Below are 13,727 nucleotides of genomic sequence, written 5' to 3'. Positions count from 1 at the left end.
CCGCCACGCGCCGTCCTTCCCTCCGCCCCTAACCAGCCCCGCGTAGCCCCTTTCTCTGCTACCCTCTACCCATCATCCCTTCCCTCCCCTCCCATCACAGCCGACTCCGGGAGGGATCGAATCTTGGGCGGCGAGGAGGGCGGCTTGGGGAGCCAGGCTCAGGGGCCGGAGGGCACGCACTGGCCGGGGGCCGCCTGCGCGGAGCTGTCCAGCACCCGAGGCGGGGCGCGCGCCCCCGGCCCGCCCCAGCAGCCAGCACCCGTCCTGCCAGCGCCACTGCGGCTCGGCGGGCGCGTCACGTGGCTGGCGCGGCGCGGCCTCCGGGCTCAGGCGGGCGAGGGGCCGGGAGGCAGGACCCACAGACCCGCTGACGCTCCACCGGCGGCACCGGCCGGGCGGGCTGGGAGCAGCGCGGGGTGGCCGGGGGACGCCAGGACCGGGCGGGCTGCACGCCGCGGGGCATGGGCACGCCGGGGGCCCCCGGGCACAGGCCGGCCGCGGCGCGGCGCCCGGGGCGCGGGGTCAGCGGCGGGCAGGGGTCCTCCCTGGCGGCCGCCGCTGAGCCCCCGCGGGGCCCGTGACGCCGCGGCCGATGTGGCCCCGCACGCGCTGCGGGCCTGCACCGCCGCCTCACAAAGTCGCCTCCGGAGCCGCCGCCCGCACCCGGGCCGCAGCCGCCGCGGGAGCCCGAGCCCGAGCCCGAGCCCGAGCCGGAGCCGCAGGCGCGGGGCAGGAGGCGGCGTCCGCGGGCGGCCGCCCGGCCCCGGCATGGAGAAGCGGGCAGCCGCGGGGCCGGAGGGGGCGCCGGGCGCCCGGGCGCAGCTCGCCGTCGTCTGCCTGGGTGAGTGGGCCGCGCGGGCACGCCGGGGTCTGTCCCGTTGCCTCTGTAGCTCCGCACCTCTCCCTGTTCGCACCCGGGACGCCCCTCTCCCCCGGTTGCGGCAGGAGTTCCCGGAGCGGGCACTGCGAGAGCTTCCGCCGGAGGCCGCGGAGACTTCGGCCCCCAGGACCCCGGCCTGCTGGGGTCGTAGGCCTGGGAGGGCGCCTCCGGCCGCGGAGCCCCGGCTCCCGCCCGGCTCGGAAGAGCGTCCGGGAGCCCGGGTGAGCGGTGCGCAGGGCGGCCCGCTGTGCAGGAGCCTGGGTTGGCAGGCAGTGTCTTTCTGCCTGGGCTGCTCGTGCTTAGCCTGGTGGCGATGGGGGGTCGGGGGCCTCTGGAGCTGCGGACAAAGGCGAAGCCAGCTGGGCTGGGGCCGGTGGCCCCCTCAACAAGGAACTATTTCCTGTCCAGAGTGGGTTGGGGGCGGGAGCTAGCCGGAGCCGGGATCAGGATGCCGGGCAGGAGGCAGCTGCTAGAATGACTCCTGTTTTCCCTTTGTGGCTTCACAGACCCAGCGGGGCAGGCCTCATCAGCCCAGGTGGTGTGTCTGGGGAGGCCCGAGGGACCCATCCAGTCCTGGCACCCCTCCAGCCCTACTGGAGTTTTTCTGTCCACCTTTCCAGGGCCTTGTGTGGGGGAGAGGGGAAGGAAGGAGTTAAATCCTCAAGCCACATGGCTCCTTTATTTACCATGATGAAGGAGGGAGGCCATTATCTAAGCCCCGGGTCATTAGGGGACACCCTATGGTGTCATTAGTGAAGGCTCTGTAACCCTGATAGGTTGGTTGAAGCCACTGATATGACAGTAAAAAAGAAGCCTGTTCATTTTAGGTTGCACCCTCCTCTACCCCCAAGAACCCAGGAGCTGGGGGGAGGCCCCTGCCTTAGCTGTGTGAGCAGGTCTCAGCAAAGGCCACGGCCCCCAGAGTGCCCACTCCCCAATCTGTCAGTGGTGACGTGCTGCTGGGTGCTGGGCTTCCCCAGGGAGCAAGGCAAGGGGCAGACCCTCTGGCCTTCCCAAGGCCCTTGCTGCCCAGATGAGGCATAGGCTCTGCCCAGCAGAGCCTGCGTGTCCTGCTACGGGGCAACTGGCCCTGCTTCCTCACCAGATGGGGGCTGACCCCTGCAGAGATGCTCTCTGCTTCCCTTGGCATCCTTGATGTTGGGGAAGGAGGCACCCTGAACCCCTGGAAGTTGAGTCTGCCCATATCTTCCGTTCCCATAACTCCTGCGGGAAAGCAGTTAGATGAAAGCAAAGGCAAATCCCATGGTGGTGGGTACTTGAAGGGGTAGGTGGCAGGCAAATTCTTTGCCTCTCTTCTCAAGGTCAGCATGGCACAGTGAGGAGGACCTTGAACACTGTTAGCTGTGAGTGCCTGTAAAATGGATGTAATCAGAACTGTTTCCCTCCCTCCCTGGCTGGAGAGGCCCCTCAGAGGGAGGAAGCCCTACAGGGTGGTAGGAGCCCCCTTGACAAGCAGGTCCCCTGCCCAGGTTGAGCAAGGGCCTCTCTCTGAAGGATGGGCCAAGCCCATGGTTTCCAAGCCTGAGAGGAAACAGAAACACACCCCGTCCCAAGTAAGTTAGAATTCCCAAGTGCGGCGAGTGGCAGGAGCTGTCTGGCGCAGTCAGGCCTGCACCCTGCTCTCTTCCGCTGTGGGTGTTCAGGTGGGTGCTGAGATCCCCGAGGTTCTCGCGTCTGCCCATCCCAGCGGGAATGGGGTGGAAGCACAAGTCTCTGTGGCCTTACCCTGCGAGATGAAGAGAACCGGCCTGGAGTTTGGGCTGTGTTGTCCTGTGCCCCAGGTGCTTGAGCCTCAAGAGCCACCCCCCTCCCCCAATCCACTGAACTCTCTCTGTGTCTCCTGCAGTGAACATTGTTCTCACCGGGCGGCTCAGCAGCGCTGTTCCTGCCCTAGGTGAGTAAGATGCTTCTCCCCTTCCTCCCTTCCTCCCCGCCCTCCTGGCTTAGTGACCTCTGAGTACCAGCCTTCAGGATCCTGGTTCCACCCCTGAGGTCACCTGGCCTTCTTCTACCTCAATTCCTGGGACTCTTTTATGCATCACAAAGGAGCTGTCTGGCATTGGGCAAACTTACACCTCTCTGAGTCTCAGTTTCCTGTTCTGTAAAATGGGTGCAATAACAGGCCCTACCCCAAAGCCTGCTTATTAGGGTTAAATGGGCAAATGAGGTAAGGTGCTCAGCACAGCGTTGGCACATGGTGGCCTAATACCGCTAGGAAACTGTCACAGCCCACACAATTGTTGGATGTGCTTCCTGTAGGCTGTCAGGTTCCCGGAGGGCCGTGGGGCGCCATGAGCTGCCTGCCTGCTTTAAAATTATGCCTGGGATTTAGCTGATAAAGATATGGCTGAGTGACAGCACTGACAGACCAAAGCCATTGATGGAGGGATTCATTACTTATGTGTCTTGTGAGGAGGGCGCGTGCCATGCCACATAGGGTCACAGGGGAAATACCAGGTTTGGTCAAGGCAGACATAGGAGTGAGGGGAAGGCCTAGGCCAGAGCCTTGATTGGAGTCTCAGTGGGAAAGGCAAGGCAGGGCAGGGGAAGCAGCTTAGGACTGGCTAATTTGAATAATTCTCGAGGGCTCTGGGCTCTGGGGGTGGTCTCTCGGTGCCTGGTACCTGACCCTGGGATGAAATATTCGCTTGGTGTGTGAGTTAGATAAGAAGGCAGTGAGGAGACTCAGCCTCGGATCAGCCAGTCTGCCCAGGAAAGACCAGTTTCAGGCAAACCGGTTTGCAGGAGAGAGGTAAACACTTTGGCCGATAGTTTGGCCCTGTGGTTAGTGGAGGCCAAATAGACATATGGAGTCTAAGAAAACACAGTTAGAACTCCGCGGCTGCCTCCTGCCTGTCCGCGTGGGTCCGTCCATCCACTGGCCGTCTTTGTGCTTGGGCCTAGTGCCGAGGACAGCAAAGGCTGCCAGGGGCGGGAGGGAGGCTGAGGCCACCAGGAGCATTTGTCCTTTGCTGAGGGGGCTGCCAGGGGCTGGCGAATGCATTGGCCCAGGCCCCTGTGGCCCTCGGTGCCACCGTGAGACACCTTAAGGGCCTTGGGAGCTGGAGTCCGGGCGCCGCGGACTTGTTCGCTCTGTGCTGAGCTGCATCGTGGGGCAGGAGGTACCTGGGGTTTCTAGTTCTGCTCAGGGCCCGGCTTGCAGCAGAAACCCACTGAGGCTGGCTCAGGGAGAGGGCTCTCTGCTGGCTGCGGTCCCTGGGGTGGGCAGGCTCAGGGTCCACAGAAGCTGCTCTCCCGGGCCCGTCTCTCAGACGCACCCTCAGCCTCCCTTCTCCCTGCCCACCAGCACCTGCTCCCGGCAGCCTGGTCTCCTCTGCTGACTCTGCTGGCCCAGGGCCCTGCCCTGCTCAGCACTGAGCCAGCCTCAGCCCTGCCTGGCGCCCTGGCCCCCACAGCTAACCACCCAGTCTCCCCATCCCAATTTCCAGGAGAAGACTGACTGGCCTCACCTGGGTCAGGTGTCTGTGGCTATGGTAGAGAGTGGGCATGGGGGAAGGGGATGTGAGGGTGTCAGGTCTTAAAAATGTGAGCCCAGGCCAGCCCTCCTGCTGGTGTAGTGGGTGGGCATGTGGCTAGACATTTAGAAAAGAAATGCTCCAGGGACAAGGTCCACTCCTAGATCCAGGAAAGACAGCCATCCAGCTCCATCCTCATGTTTGGCTGCCAGCAGGGTCCAGTTTGCCTGTGCCTGGCACCCCCCGGTGTCCTGTGCGGCCACAGGTGGTGGTCTGGGGCTGGGGCTGTCTTGGAGCCCATCGCTGACCCTCTAGCATTGCTGAGGGAAGTGGAGACCAGTTCGTGCTGCCAGAGGTGCCTCCCTCCACCCAAAGCTTCATGCGGCTGCAGTTTTCAGGGTTTCCCTGCGATTCCTACGGGGAGGAGGCCAGATCATCATCGCTGTCTGGCCTGCCCCTTCCCGCCCCTCACTGGGCTCAGACCCCCCGGAGGGCCCAGCTGGGCTGCCCGGGAACCTCATGGGTTTTTGCCTCTCAGACCCCGTCCTGCCCCAGGTCAGGCACTAACCGTGTCGGGCCACCCACCTCCCGCACCCAGACTCTGGGCTCCGCCGTGGGGCCGCTGTGACCCGGCGGGGTGGTGAGCCTGGGCAGGGTCTTCAGGCTCTTCTCCCCTCACCTGGCAGCTGCGCCCAGGTGCTTTGGTGGGGCTCCCAGCTCCCTGTCATTGGTTACACCAGCACGTTGTCCGGAGTAACGACGGCCCCTGGAAACCGGATCTGTACGCTGCGCGTCCTCAGGCCTTGCTTGTACCCTCTCAGGAGTATTTGATGTCTCTTTGGACCAGGAAAGGTCACTGGCCTAAAAGTGCCCAGTCATCCCTTGCCCCCTTGAGCAAGCCACCTTGACCCGAGGGCCGAGCCATCTTCTGCCCGAGTGAACATAGGTCACCTCCAGTTAAGCTCAGACACGCCTCTCTGACTGCTCCTCAACACCCTCCAAGACCCTCCACCCTGCATCAGTATCTCCCAGCTTCCCTTGCTGCCCGCCCATCATCACACACCCCATCGCGACCCTCACTTCCCATGGGCATCCCCCCTACTCAACCCCGCGCACACACGTCTGCCTAGAGACTGCTGCTTCCCCAGACCTCCCGGCCACCCTGAGATAAGCAGCACCCACTGACTCCATTTCACTGATGGACAAGCTGGGGCCTAGGTGCAACGGTGTATGTGGCAGTGTGGACCCCAGGACTGGAGTCACGAGGCTCTTTACCCTGCCTGTGCTTGGGTACTGGGGTGGTGGTGGAATGCAGGTGAGGCCTGCCGTCACAGAAACTAGAAAGCCTGGGGCCGGTGGTCTGAGCTGACGATGCCCTCCAGGCCCGCGGCCACGCAGCGTCCGGTCTGGGGCCCTGCAAGGACTCCGGCCTCCCTCCTGCTCCACGGTCACCTTGCACGGGCCAGGCCGACGGTTGCAGAAATCAGGGTCTCTGTGGCCCCCTTTGGAGAAGAATAAACAGTGACTGAGTGACACTGCTGCCCCCGACGTGAGAATTTCTGGGGCAGCCAGGGGGCACTCAGGAGTGAGGCTGTTTGGGGGATGTGTTGTCAGGGGCTTTGCTGAGAGGCAGAGCTGGGCTGGCAGCTGTCCAGTCATCTGCTCCTGGCTAGGCTGGTGGTTGGAGAGACAGGCTTCCCTACTCATGAAAGAAGGGCCAGACACAGGTCCTTGCGGGCCTGGCTTTCCCTGGCCAGTGTGGGAAATCCGGCCCCCACGAGTGCTCCATCCCATAGGGAAAGCCTCTGGGCCAGGGTCGGTATTGCTTTGCCTCAGGCCTTGTCCTGGGGGTGGAGGGGACAGGGGGTGACTCCCACACTGGCTGGTGGAGCCTCCAACTCCAGGTGTAACCTCTGCTTTAGAGATTCAGTGTGGGGGGAAGATGTGCTCCCAGCCCTGCCTGGGAACCTCCCACCCAGCACCCTGTAGGAGGAGAAGCCTCTTCTGGGTTTCATAACCTCACGCCTCCCAGGGTGTCCCCAGGTCAGCACCCAGCGTCTCTGTGAGGCCCATAACGCCGGCGGCCTCACCCGTCACAGGGCACACGTTGCCCAGGCCCCTGGCCGCCCCTCCGTTTGTTTAGTCCTTACCCTCCTGGGCTGTGAGAAATCTGAGGCTCAGGGAGGCTGTCCTCCCAGGCCACACTGAGTGCCAAGCAGAGAACCCTGGCTGGTACCTCGCCGACCCACGACTGTCGCTCTGATGGCGACCTGAGCGTGGTCAGCCTCGCTTTAGGGTCAGGGTGAGTGTTTCTCTTCTAGTCCCCTGATGCTCCTGTGAGCCGTCGCCGGGGGTTAACTCCCTGCTCGTCACAGTATTGGATCACCCGGACCTCCGCGTGTACCCTCCTGAGATTGTGGGAGGTGGCTGGAGGGCTTTCACTCTCCCTTCTGTACCTGAGCCCTTTGGGGTTTCAGAGTCTTATTGAGAGCTAGCAGAGAGACCCTACTTCCAGGGCAACGGTGGAAGGGGCCAGGTGCAGTGGGAGAGAGGAGGTGGTATTGCCGGGCTCGGGAAAAGCGTCGTCATTTGTCTCCCCAAGCCTCAGTTTCTCCATCTGTATAACGGGCCCCACCTGTGCTGCCGGCTGTCGTGAAGGTCAGATGAAGAAGTATGACGGAGGGGCTGTGAGGGGTGGGGGCAGCCAAGTGCAGGGCCTTCCTGGTCCTGGGAAGGCCAGGGCACACCGGGGCAGGGTTTGCCGCCTTCAGGCTGGGTGGGCTCAGCTGGGAAGCAGAGGGCACGTGTAATGATGTGGGTAAAGTGAGGCCGGTGGGGCTGGGCATAGAGGCACTTGTCACCCGTGCTGGCTGGCGTGATGCCCTGAGCTCGTCCCTGACACAGTGTACGGTGGACACTTCATCAGTGCGTTGGCTCAAGGCTGGCAGTGAGAGGCCGAGCCCGTTAGAGGACCAGGGTGGGCCCTGACTTGCCTGCTGTGTGGCCATGGGCAGCTCACTCACCCTCTCTGAGCCTCAGTTTCCTCATCTGGTTACAACATCCACCCCTGGTGGCTTCCCACTTATGCTCAGGATAAAACCCAAGTGCCACACAAGGTGCCATCAGACCCAGCCTGCATTTCCAGCCACCTTGGGACATCGGGTCCTCCTTTCAGGCCTGTTTTATAATCTTCACTTTACCCAGGGTATCTGCATGGTCTGTCTGCTCCTTCCCCAGCCTGTGAGCTCCACAGAGCCAGGCTTTTGCCTGTCTTACGAGCATGCCTACCGCTTGTGCTTGCCATATAGTAGGTCTTCAGTAAATATGTGTTGGGTGAGCAAAGCCCCTTCCCTCCCGGGCTGAGGCCTGTATTTAGTCAGCCCTGGGGCGGGAGGAGGGGAACAGGCAGGGAACCGTAGTGGGTCTGCCTGCGCCTAGGGCTGCAGGATTCTCCACTGAGGCACCAAGGGGAGTTGGTGGGCTCGCTCCCAGCCCTGCCGGGGATGAGGGATAAGACCTCGGCTCTGGGGCACAAGGTGGGCCCTCCTTGGCCCACGCCATACACACCACTTCCGTGAAGTCTCGAGCTGTGGCCTTCCTCTTGGCCATGACCACCTTGGCTGGCCTTGATCCCACCCCGGGGAAGGCCTGTGCTCAAGCCATGGGGGGCTCAAGTGTCCCCCTCCCTCCCTACCCCCTCCCACCCAAAGGTGAGGCTAGCACCTCTCAGCCTCCTCTCCTGACAGCCGCCTGCAGCGGGAAACTGGAGCAGCACACGGAACGACGCGGTGTCATCTACAGCCCAGCCTGGCCCCTCAACTACCCACCGGGCACCAACTGCAGCTGGTACATCCAGGGCGACCGTGGGGACATGATCACCATCAGGTATGGGGGCCCCAGGGGTGTCAGAGGGAACCGATGTGGGCCTACACACACTGAATGTGAGTGTGATGGTGTGCATGTGAGGGCATATGGCAAGCACGGCGGCCAGATGTGTGTGCACACGTGTGAGCACTCACGTGTGCTCGTGTATGTGCGCGAGCCCCATCTGAGCAGGTATAAAGGACAGGTGTGTGTGCGTGTGTGAGCACGTGTGTGGATAGGTGTGGTGGGCACGAGTGAGCAGATGTGTATGTGTGCAAGTACGTGTGTGAGTCTACATGTGCACATGTATGAGTTGTATGCATGTGGGTGCACGTGAGCATGTGAGTGTGGGCCTCTGGTGCTGGCTGCCCAGACCTGGGCCTCGTCCTGCCCTGAGCCTCTCTCGTGGGCTTGTGGGGCTGTCCGTCACCTCAGGCCTGCCAGGGAGGGGAGCCTTGGGACTGGTGGGCATGGCCCAGCTGTCTGTGAGGTGGCAGAGGTGTCCTGTCTGTCCTGCAGGGGTGGCTTGAGGCCAGGCTGGCACTGAGCCCAGAGCACGTTTTCCCCAGGGACCTTGGGGTGGTCTCGGCAGGAAAGGGGACCAGGCAGGAACCCAGGCGCTTGAGCTGCGGGGACATGCAGAGGGAAACGGGGTGAGGTGACCAGATGGTGGAACCGAGGCTGGACCCCTGGACTGGGGAGGTCATGGGGAGTCCCTCTCCTAAATGCAAAGCCCGGAAGCCCCCAGTCGCTCCAAGGCACAGGGACGTGATGGGCACCATTGGTGTCTGTGCCCGTTTCCCTGTGGCCTCTGGGAGTCTCTTCAAAGACTCCACCCTTCCTGGCCACCTCTAGAGTACTCCATGGCTCTGTTTATCCCACAGCCTGGGCCAGGGGGTGCAGGGCCAGTGTTTCTCCCCAGGTGCTGAGCTGTGCCCCAGCCCCAGCCTAGGCCAGACCGGTGCGCACGGGTCCCTTCAGTGTACAAGCCTGGGATTTGTGCAGTGTCTGTCCCAGCAGAGCCAGCATGGTGGGGATCTGAACCCTTGGGCCTTGTCCTTCAGGGGAGAGTGTAAGTGGAGGGAATTGCCTACGATGGGGCTCCTGCCTCCCCCTCCACCTGGGCCTTGGGTTGGGGTGCCATGTGTGTGTTTGTGTGTGTGTGTGTGTGTGTGTGTGTGTGTGTGTGTGTGTGTGTGTGTGCTGACTGAGGGTGGAAAGGCTGCCCTGGGGCTGACATGACCCAGGCTGTCCACGCTGTCCTGATTCTTCATGGAGCCACCTTCAGACCCCTGGAGGGCCAACTGAGCAGCTGGGAGTGGAGGAGAGGAGGGACTGTGGGACTGGCCGTCCTTGCCGTGAGCTCAGGCATGACCGTTCCCTGCTGGTCCCTGGCCACCCACCCGTGTCGGCGGCCCTCTCGGCCCCCTGCAGCTTCCGCAACTTTGACGTGGAGGAGTCCCACCAATGCTCCCTGGACTGGCTTATGCTGGGCCCAGCGGCCCCGCCCCGCCAGGAGGCCTTCCGGCTTTGTGGCTCCGCCACCCCGCCCGCCTTCATCTCTGCCCGGGACCACGTTTGGATCTTCTTCCACTCGGACGCCTCCAGCTCCGGCCAGGCCCAGGGCTTCCGTCTCTCATACATCCGAGGTGATGCCGGTGGTAGGGCGGACAGGGCACCTCAGTGTGTGCACATGGGCTCCTGGGGGGGCCAGGGCGGCACCCTGCAGGGTCTCCCCCAGCAGACCTGTCAGTTGGAGCCCAGTGTTGGGATGGGGACTGGTCATGTTGCTGCCTCAGGGTGCCTTGGAGCCCCTCGAGGTCACTGACCCCACTTCATAGACTTGGCCAGAGTGGGGAGCTCACCCCTTACCCCCAGCTCAAATGCCTGCCCTGGCATTTGGAGGGTCTCTGCCCCTCAGTTGGCCCTGGAGAGTCCAGGGCCCTTCTCCTTGGATCTTGCCTCTCCCTGGACCCTGCAGAGGCTCTGCTGGGATGGGGGCACCACATGCCAGCTGCTGGCCCCAGACTGGAGGGCAGCTCTGCTTGCCCCTGACCGTCTCTACTATGCACTTCACCCCACAGGGAAGCTGGGCCAGGCATCCTGCCAGGCTGACGAGTTCCACTGTGACAACGGCAAGTGCTTGCCGGGCCCGTGGCAGTGCAACACCGTGGATGAGTGCGGCGACGGCTCTGATGAGGGCAACTGCTCGGCGCCCGCGTCCGAGCCGCCGGGCAGCCTGTGCCCCGGGGGCACCTTCCCCTGCAGCGGGGCGCGCTCCACACGCTGCCTGCCCGCCGAGCGGCGCTGCGACGGCACTCAGGACTGCGGCGATGGCTCCGACGAGGCTGGCTGTCCTGACCTGGCCTGCGGCCGGCGCCTGGGCAGCTTCTATGGCTCCTTCGCCTCCCCAGACCTGTTCGGTGCAGCCCGTGGGCCCTCGGACCTTCACTGCACGTGGCTGGTGGACACGCAGGACCCACGGCGCGTGCTGCTGCAGCTGGAACTGCGGCTGGGCTACGATGACTACGTGCAGGTATACGAGGGCCTGGGCGAGCGCGGGGACCGCCTGCTGCAGACGCTCTCCTACCGCAGCAACCACCGGCCCGTGAGCCTCGAGGCCGCCCAGGGCCGCCTCACTGTGGCCTACCACGCCCGTGCCCGCAGCGCCGGCCACGGCTTCAATGCCACCTACCAGGTGAAGGGCTATTGCCTTCCGTGGGAGCAGCCGTGCGGGAGCAGCCGCGAGGGTGACGTGGAGGACACGGGCGAGCAGGGCTGCTTCTCGGAGCCGCAGCGCTGCGACGGCTGGTGGCACTGTGCCAGCGGCCGGGACGAGCAGGGCTGCCCCGCCTGCCCCCCCGACCAGTACCCCTGTGAGGGTGGCAGTGGCCTCTGTTACACGCCGGCCGACCGCTGCAACAATCAGAAAAGCTGCCCCGATGGCGCCGACGAGAAGAACTGCTTCTCCTGCCAGCCGGGCACCTTCCACTGTGGCACCAACCTGTGCATCTTCGAGACGTGGCGCTGTGACGGCCAGGAGGACTGCCAGGACGGCAGCGACGAGCACGGCTGCCTGGCGGCCGTGCCCCGTAAGGTCATCACCGCCGCGCTCATCGGCAGCCTGGTCTGCGGCCTGCTACTCGTCATCGCCCTGGGCTGCGCCTTCAAGCTCTACTCCCTGCGCACGCAGGAGTACAGGTGGGCGGCGGGGCCAGAGCCTCGCTTTCTTCCTGTCTCTGGAGTGAGGCCCTGGGCTCACTGTTCGTACAACTGTGGGCTTGTGAGCTGGGGCTCGGGCCATCCACACGGGGCTTCTCGGGTCTGGGCACCTCGGGATGTCCGGATGGAAGGACGGGGTCCCACGTCCTGCTGCGGAGCCCCCGTGGGAGGCGGGAAGTGGGGGGGGGGGTCCCCGCAGCCCCGCCATGCTGCCCTTCTGCCCTTGCTTTCAGGGCCTTTGAGACCCAGATGACACGCCTGGAGGCTGAGTTTGTGCGGCGAGAGGCACCCCCGTCCTATGGGCAGCTCATCGCACAGGGCCTCATTCCACCCGTGGAGGACTTTCCCATCTACAGTGCGTCACAGGTGAGCCAGAGGCCGTGAGACCCCACCGGCCAGATCTCGGAAAACACCCAAGACAGGGAGGCCGAGGGGCCAGGTCGGACAGCTTGCGGCCAGGCTGGTCCAGGGGTCGAGGGAGGCGGAAGATGAGGCCTGGACAGGGTGACGTAGCAGGCCATGGCCGGGGAGGGGACAAGTTGGTCTCTGGGTCCTCGGGGGTCGTGCTGACCTCTGCCCCCTCAGCCGCCGCCCCACCCTCCAGGCCTCGGTGCTACAGAACCTTCGCACGGCCATGCGGCGACAGATGCGCCGGCACGCCTCCCGCCGCGGGCCCTCCCGCCGCCGCCTCGGCCGCCTCTGGAACCGGCTCTTTCACCGGCCGCGGGCACCGCGCGGACACATCCCGCTGCTGACGGCCGCGCGCACCTCACAGACGGTGCTGGGTGATGGGCTCCTCCAGCCGGCACCGGGGGCTGGCCTAGACCCCCCGGCACCCCTAACAGACACAGGCAGCCCAGGGGCAGCTGGGGAGGGGCCCCCCGGCGCCCCTAGCCACGGACCGGAGGTGGGGCCTTCTGTGCCACCCCCCTCGGGCCTGCGGGACCCAGAGGCCAGGCCAGTGCACAAGGACAGAAAGGCCGGCAGGGACCCTCTGGTGGACAACCCAGCCCCTGTGGACATGCCTCGGGAGTCCTGCTCGGCCCAGGGCCCTCACCCCCCGGCCCCCACTGCCGGCAGCACCCTAGGCCCCCACCCACCAGAGCCACTGGGTATCTGCAGGAGCCCCCCGCCACCCTGCTCCCCAACGTTGGAGGCCAGTGACGACGAGGCCCTGCTGGTCTGCTGACCCGCCGGACACGCTGATGACCGCCACAGCCCCGCTTTGTAACCAGGGAATACACAGTCGTTTCTACCCTGCCTCCGTGTCCTTCTTTCTTATGGAGGCCCTCCCAGAAGCCCAGCCAGCTTCCTGCATCAGCGCCCTGGCCCCCCGCTGGGTGTGATGGGCAGGGGCTGTGGGGGTTGAACGTGGGACGAGGGTGGAGTGATGAGCCCCCCCCTCTGCAGGGCCCCAGGGTACACAAGATACCTTGGGGCCCATGCCTACCTCCCCCGACTCTATTCCGGGAATCCTTTTCCAGAGAAGCGGGAGGGCCAGGGCAGGGCTCCCTGGAATGTTTCCTGTGGCTTCTCCCTTCATTCACCCTGTGGGGCACCAGAGCTGTCCCTGGACTGAACAGGGACATGGATACATCAGACCCAGTCCATGGTGGGCGCTCTGGTGGCACTGAACCCTCCTCCGTCCTCCCAGAAGGCCGCGGAGGAGCCGGGCTAGGAGGCTTCTGCCCCCAACCTCATGCTTGTGGGGTCAGCGCGGGCCTGGCCAGGTTGATGCCCTTTGCCCTCTGGCTGAGGGGTCCATCTCCCAGGCAGTACTGCAGGGCTGGGAAAGTGGGCACAGGGTAGAGAAAGCCCATGGGGTCTCTTGCAGGTCCTGAGGCCCCCGGAAGATGTTGCTTGAGGCTTTCTCAGGGGGCAGAGGCTGAGGCACCAGTTGCCAGCAGGCAAATCCATCCCGTCCTGTCTCAAAGTCTCAGTTTTCCCACCTGTAAACCAGGGCCAGGCCGTGGGCTTTGAAATCCTGACCCTCGCTCCGTGGGGATTTATGGGAGGAAAGGCAGTTCCAGTGGGAATCACGGGCTCTCCTGGGTGACTGAGCCTCCAGCAGGTGTTGCAGGGCCTGGGGGAGGGGCGCACCCAGCGGCTTCCCAATCCTCCATGTCCCTTTGGGGCAGGGGTGGCTCCGGACCCCATGGTGCCAGCCCCGGAGAGGGAGTGCCTGGCTGAAGCGGCAGAGCCCCCGAATGCCAAGGGCCTCCTCCTGGGCCGGCCGGGCCCCCTTCTCCAGCCAGCTCCACGCG

The 13,727-nt window shown here is 64.3% G+C and overlaps 1 protein-coding gene across 1 annotated transcript; it reads left to right on the top strand.

Moving 5' to 3' along the window:
- The first annotated feature begins 732 nt into the window (after nt 1–732).
- Nucleotides 733–12,718, top strand: LRP3 (LDL receptor related protein 3). The gene is made up of 7 exons (XM_059045108.2): nt 733–841; nt 2,748–2,795; nt 8,124–8,262; nt 9,676–9,890; nt 10,326–11,442; nt 11,697–11,829; nt 12,068–12,718. Exons 1-7 carry the CDS (start codon nt 769–771, stop codon nt 12,650–12,652), a joined length of 2,310 nt encoding a protein of 769 aa, XP_058901091.1. The 5' UTR covers nt 733–768; the 3' UTR covers nt 12,653–12,718.
- Nucleotides 12,719–13,727: the final 1,009 nt, after the last annotated feature.

This window comes from Kogia breviceps, chromosome 18, assembly GCF_026419965.1.
Source record: "Kogia breviceps isolate mKogBre1 chromosome 18, mKogBre1 haplotype 1, whole genome shotgun sequence".
Taxonomy (NCBI): domain Eukaryota; kingdom Metazoa; phylum Chordata; class Mammalia; order Artiodactyla; family Physeteridae; genus Kogia; species Kogia breviceps.
The sequence above is the reverse complement of the archived record's forward strand: the minus strand, read 5'-3'. Positions and strand labels throughout refer to the sequence as shown.